This window comes from Juglans microcarpa x Juglans regia, chromosome 5S (genome assembly GCF_004785595.1).
Source record: "Juglans microcarpa x Juglans regia isolate MS1-56 chromosome 5S, Jm3101_v1.0, whole genome shotgun sequence".
Lineage (NCBI taxonomy): Eukaryota > Viridiplantae > Streptophyta > Magnoliopsida > Fagales > Juglandaceae > Juglans > Juglans microcarpa x Juglans regia.
The window spans coordinates 28,985,564-29,006,144 of record NC_054603.1 but is presented as its reverse complement, the minus strand read 5'-3'; the positions used below and the strand labels follow the sequence as shown (position 1 = coordinate 29,006,144).

The 20,581-nt window shown below is 39.5% G+C and overlaps 2 protein-coding genes across 2 annotated transcripts; both read left to right on the top strand.

Moving 5' to 3' along the window:
• Nucleotides 1-6,021: 6,021 nt before the first annotated feature.
• LOC121267283 lies at nucleotides 6,022-7,245 on the top strand. Its single transcript, XM_041171131.1, has 3 exons — nucleotides 6,022-6,645; nucleotides 6,745-6,897; nucleotides 7,015-7,245. The coding sequence occupies exons 1-3, from the start codon at nucleotides 6,022-6,024 to the stop codon at nucleotides 7,243-7,245; spliced, it is 1,008 nt and encodes a 335-aa protein (XP_041027065.1).
• Nucleotides 7,246-14,193: 6,948 nt separating this feature from the next.
• Nucleotides 14,194-16,737, top strand: LOC121266717 (L-type lectin-domain containing receptor kinase IV.1-like). The gene has a single exon (XM_041170517.1). The coding sequence runs from the start codon at nucleotides 14,339-14,341 to the stop codon at nucleotides 16,463-16,465; it is 2,127 nt and encodes a 708-aa protein (XP_041026451.1). The 5' UTR covers nucleotides 14,194-14,338; the 3' UTR covers nucleotides 16,466-16,737.
• The last annotated feature ends 3,844 nt before the right edge of the window (nucleotides 16,738-20,581 follow it).

Here is a 20,581-nt window from a genome sequence, read left to right as displayed (position 1 = left end):
AGGTACAAGCGAGTTCGTGCACCATATCGCGTATCGACGATTTTTTTAATTTAAAAAAAATGAAAAAAAAATTTTTGAGAGAAGAAGAAAATCTCTTATATCATGAAAATTATTTTCGTCTTTAATTCACATCGTTTCGTTAAACATATGTATTATATATCAATATTAGTACACAAATTGGTGCACCAACTTGCTTGCAATAAAATTTTTCAAAAAAATTTGCCAGTTTTTAAGTTTGAACTTGTTTCACTCACCAAACAATTTGTAGTAGCATCAGACGTCAAATTTAGAAAAGGAAAAAAATGTTTAAAGAGAAGTAGACATTTACATAAATAGATACACTCACGCAATTTTGTTTTCTTTGATGGATGACAGTCCTAATTATCTGAAACAGAGCTGCCAACAAAAGGATAGGGGAAAACCAAGTATCAATTGCATGTTCATTTTTTTTTCTGAAGAAAGTTGCAACTTAAATCACCTCTACTGAAGATTTATGATGTCCATGTGTTCTAAACATTGATACTAGGAGTTCAGTTAGGTGTTTTCTGGAAGTTGGTTGATGCCTCTATTAATCTGTAAATAGAGCATAATCATTCACAGGTTTCATTGGGCCTATTTGGATCTTTATACTCGGTGCAGAATCCAACTATGGAGTTGGAGCTCGTTTTTCCATACGGGGATAGAGCGAGTGGAGGTTAATTTTTAATTTGCCTTCAGTGCATGAAGATGGTAAAGCTCTAGTATGTCAGAGCCACTAGCCTCTTATAATTCCACTAATTTTCTTAATCTAATGAATTCGGTGGTAAGTAAGGAAACTGCCACCAACCAAAATGGGTTTCTTGGCTTGCCAGAAAAAGAACCTCAAGTGTTGAATCTTTCTTTTTCACTTTTCGGTATATCCTAGTTAATTTGGTAATTACCAAATTAACTGTTCCCCACTTATTGATGCAAGTTTTGGCACCAGCATGTACTTTTTGGTGGAGGAGACGATCTCGAGTGGCAGGCAGAGGTCAGTGGTGGAGGAGATGAGCCTCACGCCGGAAGTTGAATGCGAAAAAAATTCCTGGAATGCGCAGAGTTGGGCAGCGGCAAAATGTTCTGTTCTCTTTTGAATTGCGATTCTAAAAGTAGGCTGAAAGCAATTTGGTCATTTGGAAGACATGGTCATTTTGGTTATTCAATAAAGATGATATGGACAAAATGTTCTGTTCTCTTTTGAATTGCGATTCTAAAAGTAGGCTGAAAGCAATTTGGTCATTTGGAAGACATGGTCATTTTGGTTATTCAATAAAGATGATATGGACAAAAGACAAAAAACAGTGTACGCGGGGACTGACTTTAGGGACTGTAGCTAGCACTCCTCCCTCTTTTATGAGTCTTTCCCCTCTCGGTAGTTCTTTGCTATTACACTCTCCCCACTTTCTATCCTTTTAAACAAACCAATTCCCATCCCTACACTCCTGACCCTCCCTTTCTATCCTTCCCAGTACCTTAAACCAATATAAAAATGTCCACAATCCAACCTGATATCGACAGGCTCATTTCACAAGCTGAAGCTCTCTCATGGAATGATCTCCACTTGGAACCAGAAGAAGGTCCAGCAAACCACTTCTCAAACCGTACTTTGGTTGGCAAATTAATTTCCACAAAACCTCTCAACAGACACACTTTCCATGCTGTGAGAAGAAGAAAATAAAAGGCATTCAGTTTCTGGAATGGATTTTCCTCAATATGTATTCAGTATCGTGTGCGCCTTTATATAAGCATTCGGTTACAAGTAGAGTACTGGAAATATAGCAGTATAGAAGGAATAAAGTTTGTTATAACAACTATACAAATGAGCATCAAATAACATAATTACAGTAGCTAAAATATTTTGAAGAGTCTGCTGAGGTGGATTCCTTCTTCTTATTTTGCTGTTGTGGTGCATCTTTAGAACTTAGTTTAATACGCCCCCTCGAGTTTGATGGAGTGTCACACACATTGAGACTCGTCCTTAATGAAGAAAACTTGTCAGCAACTAATGGTTTTGTAAAAACATCTGCAAGTTGTTCTTTGCTGCTACAAAATGAAACCTGGAGTGTCTTGGCAGCTACTCTATCTTGGACAAAATGAAAATCAATGTCCATATGTTTAGTTCTTGAGTGGTAGACAAGATTAGAAGTAAGATACATTGCTTCCAAGTTATTACACCATAAGATAGGTGAATGAGAAAGAGAGAGACCAAGCTCTTTGATCAAGGTTTACAACCAAATAAGTTCTGCTGTGGTATTGGCTAAGGATCGATACTCATCCTCCGTGCTTGATCTTGCTATTGTGTTCTGTTTACGAGAGCTCCAAGATATTAAGTGATGACCCAAAAAGATGCAAAATCCTTCGGTGGAGCGTCGATCATCATGACACCTTGCCCATTCAGTATTCGAATAAGCATCAAGAGTGAAGTCAGAATTTTTTTGTAAAAAAGAGACCATGATTTATTGAAAATTTCAGATATCGCAGGATCCTTTTTACAACTGTCCAATGAGTGAGTTTAGGGTCATGCACGAATTGACAAACCTTGTCACAACAAAGGAAATGTCAGACACTTCGAAAAAGAGTAGGATCGCCAAATGAGGGAGAATCAAATTTTGAAAGTTTAATGGAGGCAGACATAGGGGATGAAATGTGATTGGCTTCAGTCATATTTGTCTTCCTGAGTATGTCCAAAATGTACTTCCATTGGGACAACGACATTCCTTTGCAAGAGACTACGACGAGGCTTTACGTTGAAAGAACAAGAGAAGTAAGGAATTACATTCACAAAATCAGAGGTCAAAAAGGTGGTAGGAGAAAGTTTTGTTTGATGCTACTGGTGGTTGCTGAGAGACTAATAAACAAAGGAGGCTTTTTAAAACACAATGTCAAAGGTTTGGGACCAGTTGGCTGGCATCAATTCAAGGACATGGGGATCAACAAATTCTTGATGGAGTTTCAACTTGAACAAGACAAAAACAAGGTCCTGCAGGAGAGACTTTGGATTTTGATAGATTCTTGGTCTGTATGGTGGATGTTGATTGGACAATTCCTCCAAATGAGATCATTTTTTCCCATGAGTCTTTCTGGATCCAAATTTTTAATATGCCTTTGGGAATTATGAATATTGATATTGGCGATCAAATTGGAGTAGGTATTGAAGATGTCATGGAGATCAACACTAGCAGTTCAAGCTGTGCAAGGGGTCAATTTTTATGTATGAAAGTTCGCATCAACATCTCTGAACCCTTGATTCGTGGTAGGCTCAACTGCGAACATGGATGGGAAAAATAGGAGTATGAAGGCCCATCGTGAAAGAGGTTCCTTGGATGGATTAGGCCCATCTATTGATACTCAGGCTTGTTCCCTTAATCTTTTCTTGGACTCTCAAATCAAACAACTAAATGCCTCAAAGAAGACTAAATGGAAAAGAAGAGCTAGAGAACAACATTTAAGATTAAGAGACAATGAGGATGGGGACCATGTTATGGGTTGTGATGATTACCTTCGAAGAGAGGGGTGGAATTTCATTCAGACAGCGCATATCCTGTCAAAAAACAGAAGCAAGATGAGAGGACAACAATGGTTATTAAGCAAGAAAAATGGTGGTGGCTGCTAGGTAGCCCCACCAACAATCATGATTTGATTAAGCTGGAACTGCCGAGGGCTTGGGAATCCTTGGACAATTCGAGAGTTTCACCTTTTGGTGAAATCCAAATTCCCTAGTCTCATTTTCCTAATGGAGACTAAGACTGAGTTTGGATGTTGAACTGAGTTGAGTTGAGATGATAAAATATTGTTAGAATATTATTTTTTAATATTATTATTATTTTGAGATTTGAAAAAGTTGAATTGTTTATTTGTTTTGTGTTGAGATTTGAAAAAATTGTAATGATGAGTTGAGATGAGTTTAGGTTCCAAACGAAGCCTAAATGCAGTAGATACAAGAGGGTGCTCGAGAAGAAAAAGTTAGGAATGACTCATAGTTTCGTGGTAGAAAGTAGAGGGGCAAATGGAGGTATGGCCTTCCTTTGGAATGACATAGTAAATGTGAATCTCCTCAATTATTCTCAAAATCACATATCCCTTTGTGTGGACTAGGGGATGCTAATCTGGGATGGTCTCTTACTGGCTTTTATGGAAATCCAATTTCTGCAAAGAGGAAATTCAATTGGGCCTTACTTCGAGCATTGTAGCTTGCTAAGAGTCATCCTTGGCTCTGCCTGGGTGACTTTAATGAGACAAAGGGCCAAGCAAAAATTGCTCCAAGAGGGAGATAGAAACACCAGTTTTTTCCACCAATGTGCTACACAGAGACAGATGAGACAGGTTCCTCAGCCCCTACACCTGAGGGTGTTAGTGCAAAGTTCCAAAACTTATGTCAAAACCTATTCTCCACCTCAAACCTTTAAGGTATCCTAGAATCCCTGTTGCATCTCAAGACTAAAGTGACTGTAGAAATGAATACCCAGCTCATGAGAACATTTACAAGGCAAGAAGTGGAGGAGACTGTTTTTAACAAAAATCCACTTAGTTCCCCTAGTCCAAATGGGTTCCCCCTGCCTTCTATCAAAACCATTGGTCTCAAGTGAGAAATGAAGTATGTGAAACTATTCTCTACATTCTCAATTCTGGTGGTAAGGTTGATGATACTAATGCTACTCATATTGCACTGATTGCAAAGAAAAATAACCCCTCAAAAGTTCCTGATTTTTGTCCTATCAGCCTCTGTAATGTCATGTATAAAATGGTATCAAAGGTCATTGCAAATAGGCTGAAATTCATTTTGCCAAACATCATTTTTGTCACACAACTTGCCTTTGTCCTAGGAAGGCTTATTTCAAATAATATCATTGTTGTATTTGAGACTCTACACACAATGAACAGCAGGTTGAGTGGAAATGAGGAATACATGGCCTTAAAATTTTACATGAGCAAATCTTATTACAGAATGATAGTTTTTGAGAGAAGTCATGATCAGTATGAGATTTGCAAAAGAATGGGTGCAATTGGTGATGAAATGTGTGGAGATAGTCTCATACTTAATCCTCTTGAATGGTTTTCCTCAGGAACCTTTCAAGCCAACTAGAGGCATTAGGCAGGGAGACCCTTTGTCTCCCTACCTATTTATTCTATGTGCAAAAGTGCTGACCTCCTTACTCAACAATGTTGAAAATACTAAAGTCATAACAGGAGTTCCAATTGCAAGAGGAAGAATATCTATCAACCATCTTCTGTTTGTAGATGACATCCTTTCGTTCTGCAAGGCCAACTCCCTTAAGTAGAGTAGACTTCACTTTGTGCTTAATCTCTATGAACAAGCATCTGGTCAATGTCTCAACAAGGAGAAAACCTATGTCCAATTTAGCAGGAACACTTCTCAAGAAAACAAGACACTAATTTTGAGTATAGCAGGGGTGAAATCTAGTCAGCCATATGAGAAATATTTGGGTCTTCCAGCCCTGGTGGGGAGATCAAGAACATAGTCTTTCAAGTTGATTTTGGACAGAATTTGACAAAAACTCAGTGGTCAAAAAGTCCAATTGCTCTCACAGACAAGGAAGGAGGTCTTCATAAAATCTGTAGTCCAAGCCATGCCAACTTATAGTATGGTTGTTTTTATTCTTCCATGGGCTTTATTGAAAGAAATTAATAAGTTGATGAAGAATTTTTGGTGGGGGCAGGTTAAAAAAGAGAAAAAGATCCATTGGATCTCGTGGAACACCATGGGAAAGGCAAAGACAATAGGGAGCTGGGATTTCGAGACCTTCACAATTTCAACCTTGCAATACTAACAAAGCAAGGCTGGAGACTCCTTCAATATCCTCAAGCACTTGCTTCCAAAGTATTAAAAGCAAAATACTTCCCACATTATCAATTCTTGAAAGCTAAAATGGGAAGCAAACCCTCAAACATATGGAGAAGCATAATGACAGCCAAATTTCTAGTAAAGAGAGGTACTGGATGGAGAGTTGGAAATGGCTCAAGTATTAACATACTGCAAGATAGATGGGTCCCGATGCTACCTATTTCAGAATTCAAGAATCCATGTCAAATGTGAACCATAAGGCGACAGTTAGTGATCTCATTGACCAGAACTCAAGGCAGTGGAAGATTCAGATGGTGGAAGAGTTTTTCTCTAAGGAGGAGGCAGAACTTATCAAATGGATTCCTATCAGTTACTCAAACTGTGAGGATAAATTAATCTGGACTGGAACCTCTCAAGACACTTTCTTAGTCAAAAGTGCTTATCATATACATAAGGAGTTGAAAGAGATGGAAAAAGGACACAGGTCAAGTAGTTATCTCATGGAAAAGTTCGGGTCAAGGTTGTGGAAATCAAAGGTACACCCTATAGATAAGATTTTTCTTTGGAGGGCCTGCTATGAGGCATTACCAACCAATCTTAACCTGTTTAAGAAGAAAATCCTTGAAAAGCCTTTCTGTCCTATTTGTCTGCAAGATGAAGAGACAGTCATCCATGCCTTATGGTCTTGTCCTGCTGCCCAAGATGTCTGGTACCAACGCCCAAGACAGTTTCAAAAGAGTAGGACTTTTGTTCACTCAATCTATAATCTGATTGTCACACTGGTCTCAAGTGGAAAGAAAGAGCTGGTTGAAGAATTAGCAGTGGTGGCTAAGAGAATATGACTCAGAAGAAATGTTTATGTCTTTCAACAGGAATTCAAGGGTCCCAATTTTGTTGCTGAACATACTAAATCAATATTACAGGATTCGATGAACCTGCAACTTCAGAAAATAGCTGAATATACAGGGCCACCACAACTGAATTCAAATTGGTCCCCACCTCTTCCACATGCTTATAAGATCAATTGGGATGCTGCCATAGATAAAATGCATTGCAAAGTTGGGATTAGAATCATAGTAAGAGACCACACTGGCTTGGTTGTGGCAACCTCAAGGCAAGTCACATCCCTTTATCCAGATCCTCTTCTTGCATAATCAGTAGGATCGTTGGAAGCAACCTGTTTTGGCATTCAGTTGGGCCTCACAAAGATCATCATTGAAGGGGATTCTCTCCAATTGATTCAAGCAATAAATGGAAAGGGTGAAAACTGGTTTGCAGCTGGCATGATGATTGATGATGTTAATGGCCATCTATCTTATTTTGAAAGTTGGTTAGCGATTCATATTCGTAGAGAGGGTAATAAGGCAGCTCATGTGCTTGCCAAGAATGCACTTTTGACTTCTACTTCTTCTGTTGTTGTTTAATGTATTCCCTCTTGTATTATTAAATTAATTTTTTCATATGAATATCATATTTATTCACTTTTTTAAAAATGAGTATGGTGCACGTTCTCTATGGCTGTAAATATAATTTCTCTCTTTATAAAGAGACTGTAAACTTGTCTATTTCAAATTTATACAAATTATTTCTCTTATCTACTATGCCTTTTTTATTTGTTTTTTTTCTTGGTTAATTATAATATTAGCCTTAGCATTTTAGTTCATTTGTAATTCGCTTACTTGTAGGTATTTTCTTTGTTCTGAGCAAAGTGAGTCCCTGGGTTTTTTTAAACTACAGAGGCATGTATGGACGCTGAGTTAGAGAGACTATGGCTAGGCTTTACATTGAAAGAACATGAGAAGCAAGGAATTACATTCACAAAATTAGAGGTCGAAAAGGTGGTAGAAGTTAAAAAGTTTTGTTTGACGCTAGTGGTGGTTGCTGAGAGACTAATAAACAAAGAGGCTTTTCGAAACACAATGTCAAAGGTTTTGGGACCAGTTGGCTGGCTTCAATTCAAGGACATGGGGATCAACAAATTCTGGGTAGAGTTTCAACTTGAACAAGACAAAAACAAGGTCCTAGAGGGGAGACCTTGGACTTTTGGCAGATTCTTGGTCTGTATGGAGGATGTTGATTGGACAATTTGTCCAAACGAGATCATTTTTTCCCATGAGTCTTTCTAAATCCAAATTTTTAATATGCCTTTGGGAAGCATGAATACCGATATTGGCAATCAAATTGAAGCAAGTATTGGAGATGTCATGGAGATCGACATTGACAATTCAAGTTGTGCATGGGGTCAGTTTCTATGTATGAAAGTTTGCATCAACATCTTTGAACCCTTGATTCGTGGTAGGCTAATGAACTTTGATGATAAATTATTATGGCTCCCAGTCAAGTATGAGCGGTTACCATCTTTTTTCTCACTGTGGAGTTACAAAACACAAGGGTGGAGGCTACACCAAGTTGATTAGAGGCAACAATGAGTCTTACAAGTCTGAATATGGCCAATGGCTTCGGGCTAATGCTCTAAAACTTGGTAGCTTTTCCACAAAGCGATATGATGGAGGTGGAAGGGGTGGGGCAGAAACTCCATGGCAGCGAGAGGAATCATGGGCATGAATCAGTGGATCCTCCCTCAAATCATGCAGCAAATTTGGTGCTAATCAAGGATATAGATCCCATAAGGAAAGTTAACATTCTTAAGTCAGCCTCAAAAGCAGATCACATAAGGTATGTTTTTAAAGCTGCCCAATCTAAGGTGGCTGACTCTTTTCTTGAAAATAAACCGAATCAGAATCTTGCAGATATAGTCATCCAGGTTGTACCCGAGAATTTATGTTTTGTTAAGGGAAATGGCTCAACTGTGATATGGATGGGAAAAACATGAGTATGAAGGCCCATCATGGTAAGGCCCATCGTGAAAGAGGTTCCTTGGATGAATCAGGCCCATCTATTGCTACTCAGGCTTGTTCCCTTAATCTTTTCTTGGACTCTCAGATCAAACAACTAAATGCCTCAAAGAAGACTAAATGAAAAAGAAGAGCTAGAGAACATCTAATATTAAGAGACAATGAGGATGAGGACCTTATTATGGGTTATGATGATTTACCTTCGAAGAGAGGGGTGGAATTTCATTTAGACAGCATAGATCCTATCAAAAAAAGAAGCAAGATGATGGGACAATATTGGTTATTAAGCAAGAAAAAATGGCAGTGGCTACTAGGTAGCCCCACCAACAATCATGATTTGATTAAGCTGGAACTGCTGAAGGCTTGGAAACCCTCAGACAATTATAGAGCTTCACCTTTTGGTGAAATCCAAGTTCCCTAGTCTCATTTTCCTAATGGAGACTATAGACACAAGATGGAGCTCGTGAAGAAAAAGTTAAGAATGACTCATAGTTTCATGGTAGAAAGTAGAGGGGCAAGTGGAGGTATGGCCTTCCTTTGGAACGACATAGTAAATGTGAATCTCCTCAATTATTCTCAAAATCACATTTCCCTCAGTGTGGACCAGGGGGATGATAATCTGGGATGATCTCTTACTGACTTCTATGGAAATCTAGTTTCTACAAAGAGGAAATTCAGTTGGGCCTTTCTTCGAGCATTGCAGCCTACTGAGAGTCATCCTTGGCTCTGCCTAGGTGACTTTAATGAGATATTACACAATGGAGAGAAGTTTGGGGGAGGATTAAGACATTTTTTTCTCAAATGGAAGAGTTTAGACTAGCTCTAATGGAAACTAGTTTGCATGATCTGGGGTATATGGGAGACAAGTTCACCAGGTGCAATAATATGGAAGGTTCTCAATTTACAAAAGAGAGCCTTGACAAAGCTTGTGCAAACTCCCATTGGCAGAACATGTTTGGAGGTTTTTCAATTACAACAGTACCAGCTAATTGCTTAGACCATAGACCTCTTGTGGTTTATATATCCTCTGCTGACCAGTCATTTGTAAGAGGTGATAGACCTTTTAGATATGAGGCCAGCTGGACATTAAGGGAGGATTGCCATAAAGTGATAGAGGAAGCTTGGAACAGGCCACTGTTGGTGTCCAACAAACTTGAGGTGGCTACAGATAGCCTAAGCAGATGTTGAGATAAATTGAGAATTTGGAGCAAAGCCTCAGTGGGGTCTATCAAGAAACAAATCCAAAACAAGTTCCAACAGCTGCAGTCACTTCAACTTGTAGATAAAGGGGACCTCAAAGAAACTATTTAGGCCACTAAAAAAAATATTGATTAGCTTATTGAAGAGGAGGACACTAGATAGAGACAAAGGGCCAAGCAAAAATGGCTCCAAGAGAGAGACATAAACACCAGTGTTTTTCCACCAACGTGTTTCCACCAGCGTGCTACATAGAGGAAGAAAAAGAATACTATAAAAAAAGTAACAGATGAAACAGGTTCCACAGCCACTACACCTGAGGGTGTTAGTGCAAAGTTCCAAAACTTCTATCAAAACCTGTTCTCCACCTCAAACCCTCAAGGTATCCCAGAATCCATGTTGCATCTCAAGACTAAAGTGACTGAGGAAATGAATACCAAGCTCATGAGAACATTTACAAGGCAAGAAGTGGCAGAGGCTGTTTTTAACATGAATCCACTTAGTTCCCCTGGTCTAGATAGGTTTCCCCCTGCCTTCTATCAAAACCTTTGGTCTCAAGTGGGAAATCAGGTATGTGAAGCTGTTCTTTGCATTCTAAATTCTGGTGGTAAGGTTGATGATATTAATGCTACTCATATTGAACTGATTCCTAAGAAAAATAGCCCCTCAAAAGTTTCTGATTTTCACCCTTCAGCCTCTGTAATGTCATATATAAAATTGTATCAAAGGTCATTGGAAATAGACTAAAGTTCATTTTGCTAGATATCATTTCTGTTACACAATCTGCCTTTGTCCCATAAAGGCTATTTAAGATAATATCATTGTTGCATTTGAGACTCTACACACAATGAACAACATGTTGAATGGAAATGAGTGATACATGGCCTTAAAACTTTACATGAGCAAATCTTATGACAAGATTGAATGGAAGTTTCTAAGAGAAGTCATGATCAAGATGGGATTTGAAAAAAGAATGGGTGCAATTGGTGATGAAATGTGTAGAGACAGTCTCATACTCAATCCTCTAGAATGGTTTTCCGTAGGAACCTTTCAAGCCAACTAGAGGCATTAGGCAGGGAGATCCTTTGTCTCCCTTCCTATTTATTGTATGTGCAGAAGTGCTGACCTCCTCAGTCAACAATGCTGAAAATACAAAGGCCATAACAGGAGTTCCAATTGCAAGGGGAAGAATATCTATCAACCATCTGTTGTTTTTAGATGACAACATTTTGTTTTGCAAGGCCAACTCCCTTGAGTGGGGTAGACTTCTCTTTGTGCTTAATCTCTATGAACAAACATCTGGTCAATGTCTCAACAAGGAGAAAACCTCTGTTCAATTCAGCATGAACACTTCTCAAGAAGACAAGACACTAATTTTGAGTATAGAGGGGTGAAATCTAGTCAGCCATATGAGAAAAATTTGGGTATTCCAACCCTGATGGGGAGATAAAGAAAATAGTCTTTCAAGTTGATTCTGGATAGAATTCGACAAAAGCTCGGTAGTCAAAAAGTCCAATTGCTCTCACAGGCAAGGAAGGAGGTCTTCATTAAATTTGTAGTTCAAGCCATGCCAACTTATAGTATGGCTTTTTTAATCTTCCTTGGACTCTATTGAAAGAAATTAATAAGTTGATGAAGAATTTTTGGTGGGGGCAGGTTGAAAAAGAGTGAAAGATCCATTGGATCCCGTGGAACACCATGGGAAAAGCAAAAACAATAGGGGGCTGGGATTTCGAGACCTTCATAGTTTCAACCTTGCAATGCTAGCAAAGCAAGGCCAGAGACTCCTTCAATATCCTCAAGCACTTGCTTCCAAAGTATTAAAAGCAAAATACTTCCCACACTATCGATTCTTGAAAGCTAAAATGGGAAGCAAACTCTTATACATATGGAGAAGCATAATGGCAGCCATATTTCTAGTAAAGAAAGGTACCAGATGGAGAGTTGGAAATGGCTCAAGTATTAACATATTGCAAGACGGATGGGTCCCGAGGTCTACCTATTTTAGAATTCAAGAATCCATGTCAAATGTGAACCCTAAAGCGACATTTAGTGATCTCATTGACCAGAACTCAAGGCAATGAAAGATTCAGATGGTGGAAGAGCTTTTCTCTAAGGAGGAGGCAAGACTTGTCAAACAGATCCCTCTCAGTTACTCAAACTGTGATGATAAGTTAATCTGGCCAGGAACCTCTCAAGGCACTTTCTCAATCAAAAGTGCTTATCATATGCATAAAGAGTTGAAAGAGACGGAAAAAGGACAGGGGTCAAGTAGTTATCCCGCAAAAGAGTTCTGGTCAAGGTTGTGGAAATTAAGGGTACCCCTTGCAGATAAGATTTTTCTTTGGCAGCCTGCTATAAGGTATTACCAACCAATCTCAACCTGTTTAAGAAGAAGATCCTTGAAAATTCTTTCTATCCTATTTGTCTGCAAGATGAAGGGACAGTCATCCATGCTTTATGGTCTTGTCCTGTTGCCCAAGATGTCTAGCACCAATGCTCAAGACAGTTCAAAAGAGTAGGATTTTTGTTCACTCAATCTATGATCTAATTGTCACACTGGTCTCAAGTGGAAAGAAAGAGCTGGTTGAAGAGTTAGCAGTGGTAGCCAAGAGAATATGGCTCATAAAAAATGTTTATGTCTTTCAACAGGAATTCAAGAGTCCCAATTTTGTTGCTGGACATACTAAATCAAGATTACAGGATTTGATGAACCTGCAACTTTAGAAAACAGCTAAATATACAGGCCACCACAGCTGAATTCAATTTGGTCCCCCCTCCTCCACATACTTATAAGATCAATTGGGATGTTACCATAGATAAAATGCATTGCAAAGTTGGGATTGGAATCATAGTAAGAGACCACACTGGCTTGGTTGTGGCAACCTCAAGGCAAGTCAGATCCCTTTATCCAGATCCTCTTCTTGCAGAGTCAGTGGGAGCGTTGGAAGCAACCTGTTTTGGCATTACTTGGGCTTCACAAAGATCATCCTTGAAGGGGATTCTCTCCAAGTAATTCAAGCAATCAACGGAAAGGGTGAAAACTAATTTGCAGCTGGCATGATGATTGATGATATTAAGGGCCAGCTACCTTATTTTGAAAGTTGGTCAACGATTCATATTCGTAGAGAGGGTAATAAGGTTGATCATGTGCTTGCTAAGAATGCACTTTTGACTTCTTCTTCTTCTATTGATGTAGAATGTATTCCCTCTTGTATTATAGAATGAATGATGAATGAATTTCCTTTAAAAAAAAAATCGCTTACTCAAGTTCAATTTTTTAAACTTTCTTTTTTAGATATGTAAATTTTACAATTAAATCATTCCGTTCATCTCCCATCTAATGGTAACGTTACCTTGTCGAACACCTTGCTGCAGTGGAGTGGGAACCCCTCGTCCCTTTTTTTTCTTTAATAATTTTAATAATTTATTTTTTTAGGGTTTTTGATTTTTTATTAATATTTGTAACTTTATTTTTTCAAAATAATATTTAATTTTACGTTTTCAAAGAAATTTCATAATTTTCTAAAATCTTTAGTCTAGTTTTAAATCATTTTATAGTTTATTCTTATTTTTAAATAAATTTATAATTTCAAATATTAAGTTTTGTTTTCTAATGGTATAGTTTTCAAATTAATTATTTTTAGTTTTACTTTTTTTTGTTTAAATTTTTATAACTTAATATTAAGTTTTTTTCTATTTTTTTTATAAAACTTTCTCAAATTTACTAAATAATATTTACTTAAATAAGATTCTCAAAAACATTCTCAAATTTTCAAATTTAATATTAAGTTTTTTATAATATTTATTAAATAATATTTATTAATATTCTTAAATTCTCAAATGTTTTATTAACCTAGTTTGATTACACAAACTAGACTACCTCATCTCATATCTTATAATTATTACAATTTTTTCAATTCTTGATAAAAAATATAATAAACAACTCAACTTTTTAAATTTTAAAATAATAATAATATTAAAAAAATTATATTTTAATAATATTTTATTCAACTTTTAATTTTTATCTCATATTATCTCGTCTCATATGTATATTCAAACGTGAACTTAGATTTTTCTATCTCATTTGTAAAGTTTCAGATTTTTATCCAGATTTTTAGATTTTTTATTATATATTTTTTAGTAAAATGCTACTCTGCCGCTGGACTCAATTTTTTTTATTTAAGTATTTTTTAATGATATTTTAAATATTTTAAAAAGAAAATATTTAAAAATTTTAAAAAAATATATGTAGAAGAAGAAGAAGAAGAACCAAAAAAATAAAAAAAAAATAAAAACTAACGGGATCGGGAGCCTTCCAGAGGCGGCGTAGAGGCAGCCATTTTTTTAAGAAGAGTATTGAAATGTCGAGTGATTGGTTGCCATGCGGCAACCTCCCCGTCAGTCAAGTTGCAAAAGTTGACTGATATAGGTTTGGAGTGATCTTGCCCATTGTTGGTCTCCAATGGCGGCTATCATCAATATGTTTCTCTGCCAAGTTTGCGAAAATGGAACTGAGAAAATAACAGTGAGATCAGGAGAGAGGTGCATCCAAAATATGGCCGTCTCCCCCAACCTAATAATAGCGCTGCCTCTAATACTGATACTTAGTTTAGTAGCCTCTCAAGATACCAGTTTCAGCTACCATGGGTTTAGATCGGCGAATCTAAGCCTAGACGGCATAGCCAATATAACTTCTGATGGTCTTTTGGAGCTCACCAATACGACCATGTTCCAAACTGGTCATGCTTTCTATCCCAGTCCAATAAGCCTCAAGAATTCTTCAAATGGCAATGCTTTCTCCTTCTCCTCCACTTTTGTCTTTGCTATCATTCCTAATCCTGACAATTCCATTCGAGGCGGTCATGGGATTGCTTTAGTGATTGCTCCAACAAGAGGGCTCCCAGGAGGAGCTTCTGCCCAGCACCTTGGCCTTTTCAATTCTACCAACGATGGTAATCCCAGTAATCGTGTGGTTGCCATAGAGCTCGATACATTCAAGAACCAGGAGTTTGGGGACATCAATAATAACCATGTTGGGATTGATATGAATGGGCTGAGGTCCAATATATCTGCTCCAGTAGAGTATTACATTGACGACAATAGTCGAGTGGCGAGTTCTTTAGACCTTGTCGGTGGCCACCAAATGCAAGTTTGGGTGGAATATGATGGTGTCGAGAAGCGAATCACTGTTACTTTAGCTCCAATTAATGCCACACAACCCAAAAATCCGCTGTTGTCTTTATACTGTGATCTTTCACCAATAATTTACAAGAACATGTATATTGGCTTCTCCTCCGCAAATGGAGCATTGGCTGCAAGCCATTATATTGTGGGATGGAGCTTTAGAATCAATGGCCAGGCTCCAAAACTTGATCGCTCTCGGCTTCCCGTCTCCCCACTTCTTGGTGTTCCTCAGTCAGGAGGTAAAAAGAGATCAAAGTTTTTTACAATTGGGTTGCCCGTGATTATAGTTAGTTTAGCCGTGGGAGCAATTTCAAGTTTAGTTTCTGTCATACGACGGAAGAGGCAGTTTGCAGAATTGCAAGAGGATTGGGAGCTTGACTATGGGGCTCACAGATTCACATACAAAGATCTTTATATGGCAACAGGAGGATTTAGGGAAAAAGAGCTATTGGGAAGTGGTGGATTTGGTAGAGTCTATAGAGGGATGCTACCTACTTCAAAAATTGAGATTGCAGTGAAAAGGGTCTCCCATGAATCAAGGCAGGGCATGAGAGAATTTGTAGCAGAAATTGTGAGCATTGGTCGGCTTCGCCACAGGAATTTAGTTCCGCTATTGGGCTATTGCCGGCGCAAGGAAGAGCTGCTTTTGGTGTACGAATACATGCCCAATGGAAGCCTGGACAAGTACCTATTTGGCCAACCAAAAGTCACCCTTGGCTGGAGCCAGAGATTTCGAGCCGTAAAAGGTGTAGCAACGGGGCTATTTTATCTACACGAACAATGGGAGCAGGTAGTTGTTCACAGAGATGTTAAGGCCAGTAATGTCTTGCTCGATGGTGAGCTGAATGGTAGATTAGGAGACTTCGGTCTTGCAAGATTATATGACCATGGAACAGATCCTCAGACTACCCATCTGGCAGGAACTATCGGGTATCTTGCGCCGGAAAATTTTAGAGGCGGCAAGGCCACAACAAGCACTGATGTGTTTGCTTTCGGGGCCTTTTTGCTTGAGGTTGCTTGTGGAAGAAGACCAATAGAACAAAGTACGCCAACGGAGGATGTGATTTTGGTTAATTGGGTATTTTCTCATTGGAAACGAGGCGACATTCTCGAGGCAAGGGATCCAAATTTGGGGGAAGAGTATGTGGCAGAGGAAGTAGAGCTGGTATTGAAACTTGGGTTGTTATGCTCTCATTCGGCACCTGCCGCTAGACCTAGCATGCGCCAAATCGTGCAGTACTTGGAGGGCGATGTTCCTCCTCCTCCAGAGTTTTGTGCCAGCAGCTTAGCATTTGCACATTGCGAAGCTTTCGATGATTTTTACTTGGCATATCAGGCTTCTGTGGACAATGCAGCTGTTCGTTCCTCTTTTGTTGCAGAATCAGTTCTATCCGGAGGTCGCTGATTCCGAAAGCTTTTGTTTGAGAACGTAGATCGTGGCCTTTTGTGCAAGATCTTAGATAGAATTGGGGTACTAGAATACAGTTGCTTTTTGAGATTTTGCAGTATAGGGATCAATTTGTATTAGTGGACATGGCTCTCTGTGGCTGGCTGGGGCTTTCTCTCATGGTCGGCAACTAAAGTAAATCATTGAGTTGATAAAATTCGTCATGTAAATTCAAAGTATTGATTGTTATTTCTACAATATGAAGAAATCAGCAGTACTATGTTTCATGATTTTTTTTCCACTACTTAAAATGACTTGCATACACGATGCGCGCTCTATCCTGTGATCTCTCTCTCATCATCAGCCTTCACATTTGGTTAGATTTCATTTTGGACTTGGGATACGATCATCAATCATAAAAATTCTGGCAAGAACGGTGGAGAGCTCTGCACCTTCTCATGTTTCAGGTAGGTATTTCGTTTTCCTTAAAAGTTGCATCATGAAGAAAACACCAACACACCATCTGTTTGTAAAAATGCCATACACAGAGTACCTTCAATTAATTCACTGCTTTTCTACACACGGACATATACACAATAGACCTCTATTTATAGAAGCAATGAGTAACAACCCAGAATATTCTTTCCATTTAATACATGACATCTGTCCATTCTGTTACATAGCAGAATTCTGGAATATTACACAGCAGAGGGTTGTTACACAGCCGTATACATTCCACTTAGTGCTCTGTTGTTGTGGACTCTGTTAGTTGCGTTGGTGATGCCTTAATACCCTCCCGCGAGTCAAGCGGCACTGTTTTAATAGTGAGGCTTGATCGAAGAAGATGAAACCGTGCAGCTGAAAGTGGCTTGGTAAGAATGTCCGCGATTTGATCCTTGCTGGAAATGAAGGATACTTGAAGTGTCTTTGCTGCTACTCTATCACGAACAAAGTGATAATCCAAGTCAACGTGTTTGGTGCGAGAATGAAGAACTGGATTTGCTGCCAAGTATGTGGCACCTAAATTATCACACCAGAGTGTGGGGGGTTGTTTGAGAACAACACCCAGCTCACGCAGTAGGGATTGAAGCCAAAGAATTTCACACGTCGTATTTGCGATTGACTTGTATTCAGCCTCTGTGGAAGATCTGGCTATAGTGGGCTGTTTCTTTGAACCCCAGGAAATGAGATGAGTCCCAAAGTACACACAAAAACCACCTGTGGATCTGCGATCATCTGGGCAACCGGCCCAGTCAGCATCAGAGAAAGCGGACAGTGTAGGAGAGGAAGATGAAGAGAAGTACAGACCAAGGTTTTGAGTGTTATTTAGGTAACGTAAAATTCTTTTAACAGCTTGCCAGTGGGGCAGCCGTGGACAGTGCATGTACTGACACACACGATTAACAGCAAACGAGATGTCTGGACGAGTGAATGCTAAGTACTGAAGACTTCCAACCACACTTCGGTATAGCTGAGCATCTTCAAAGGTACAACCATCTAAGGCAGTCAGTTTGGTGGATGTTGACATCGGAGTGGATACTGGTTTAGAGGCATGCATTTTGACTCGGGTAAGAATATCACAAATGTATTTGGACTGAGATAGGAAAAGACCAGAGGAGTTACGAGTTACTTCAATTCCTAGGAAATAATGCAAGCACCCTAAGTCCTTAACTGGAAAGTGTGTACTAAGGGAGGAAATAAAATCAGAGATAAGTGCAGTACTGGATCCCGTGACTATGATATCATCTACATAGATGAGAAGGTAAATACATCCAGTAGAAGTGTTTAAGATGAACAATGAAGAATCGGACCTAGAACCATGAAAGCCGAGTGAAATTAAAACATCAGATAGTTTAGCAAACCAAGCCCTAGGAGCCTGTTTCAAACCATAGATGGATTTAAGCAACTTACATACATGAGTGGGATGTTCTGGATGGACGAACCCGGGTGGCTGACGCATGAACACTGCCTCTTCAAGATCACCGTGGAGGAAGGCGTTTTGTATGTCCAGTTGATGGAGTGGCCAGTTGGATGAAACGGCAAGGGAAAGAAGGAGACGAATGGTGACTGGTTTCACGACAGGGCTGAAGGTTTCTGAGTAATCCAGGCCAGGTTGTTGAAGAAATCCCTTAGCCACAAGTCTAGCCTTGCGGCGTTCCAGGGAACCATCAGCTCTGCGTTTGGATTTGAGAATCCATTTGGAGGCCAAGACATTATAGTGAGGAGATGGAGAAACAAGCACCCAAGTGTGATTGTTCATTAACGCTTGAAATTCAAGATGCATGGCGGTCCTCCATTCTGGGTATTTGGAGGCTTCAGTGAACGAATCGGGTTCTTCAGGTATGGAGACAGACGAGGAAGAATGAGAAGACACCGAAGAGGTATGAGAAACGCTGGGTTTGGGTGGAGGCCATGGTACCGTACCATCGGAACGAACCAGAGGGCAATGGATGTTGGACTTGGCTCTTGTGACCATCGGATGTGAAATAGAGTGCAGCGAGGAGTCATTGGAGGGAAGTGATGAAGGAGAGGAGGATGAATGTTGAGAGGCAGGGGAGAGGGATGTTATCGGGGATGGAGGGGAGTCTGTTTGTGAGGGAGAAGAAGTCGAAGCCCTAGATGAGGAAGAAGTCGAATTGGGTCTGGGCTGAGATGGGCTACATTCAGTATGTGGGCTAGGAGAAGAGATATAAGGTATGGGTGAAGTATCAGGGACCGAAGAGTAAGTAATGAAAGGGGCTGGGGAAGGAATGCGGGGCCCATGGTCAGTTGAGAGCTGAGTTGCAAACGGAAAGAAGGTCTCATGGAAGATTACATCACGCGAAACATAGATGCGGCCCGAGGCAACATGAAGACACAAGTAGCCTTTGTGATCCGGGCTATAGCCTATGAACACACATGGTTTGGACCTGTAGTCCATTTTATGTTTATTGAATGGTCTCAGGTTGGGCCAGCAAAAGGAACCAAAAACTCTTAAAAAGGAATAGTCTGGTGCATGGCCCATTAAGACCTCATATGGAGAGTTGTTTTGGAGAATGGGAGTGGGCATTCTATTTATTAAAAATGTGGCAGTTTGAAAAGCATCAACCCAATATGTATGGGGCATAGAGGAATGAGCTAGAAGAGAAAGGCCTGTTTCAACAATGTGTCGATGTCGACGTTCCACACTTCCATTTTGTTGGTGAGAGTAAGGGCACGTGACCCGATGAGAAATTCCAATTTTTTTAAAAATATTGTGAAGAGGTCGAAACTCACCTCCCCAATCAGATTGAACAGAAATAATTTTGGAGGAGAAATAATTAGTAACATAGTTGGAAAATGCAAGAAATAAAGTGGAAACACTGGATTTTGATTGCATAGGAAAAAACCAAATATACTTGGAATAGTCATCAACTATTGAAAGATAAAACCGACACCCTTTCGAAGACAAAATTGGAGTTGGGCCCCATACATCAATGAAAAGAAGCCCAAATGGTTTAGACGCACGAGTGGGAGACACGGGATGAGGCAAGGCATGGGCCTTAGCCTGTACACACGCAGAGCAGGGAAGATGACCATGGTTGGAGGTGGGAAGATGAAACCGATTCAGAGTAAGAGCCGTAATCCTGGAGGAAGGATGACCAAGCCTAAGATGCCAAAGTTGATTTGTTGTTTTTGTGCTGAGTAGTGCTTGAGGTGGGGAAGAGGAAGCAGTAGCAATGGTGGATGAAGGAAAGACGTACAAGCCTTCTTCAACGGGACCCTGAAGCAGCGTTACCCGGGTGCGAGAATCCTTCACAACAAAATGATCACAATAAAATTCAAAGAAAACGTTATTATCTTGACAAAATTGTCGAACAGACAGTAAATTCTTAGATATGGAAGGAACATGGAGAAGTTGAGTTAAGAGAAAATTGCCAGTAGAGGAGTGAAGTTGAGCGGAACCGATGTTTTGAATGGGCAGTGAAGAGCCATCTCCGATGCTGACCTGGTCAGAGCCTTGATAAGAAGCAGAGTCAAGATTGAGATTGTTGTAATCTGGAGTAAAATGATGTGTTGCCGCAGTATCAGGGAACCAGCTCGAGTTCAGTGTAGCGGAATGAGGCATTGCAGTGAAGTGGGCAGCCAAATTTGGTGGTGGTGATGCCTGGTAAG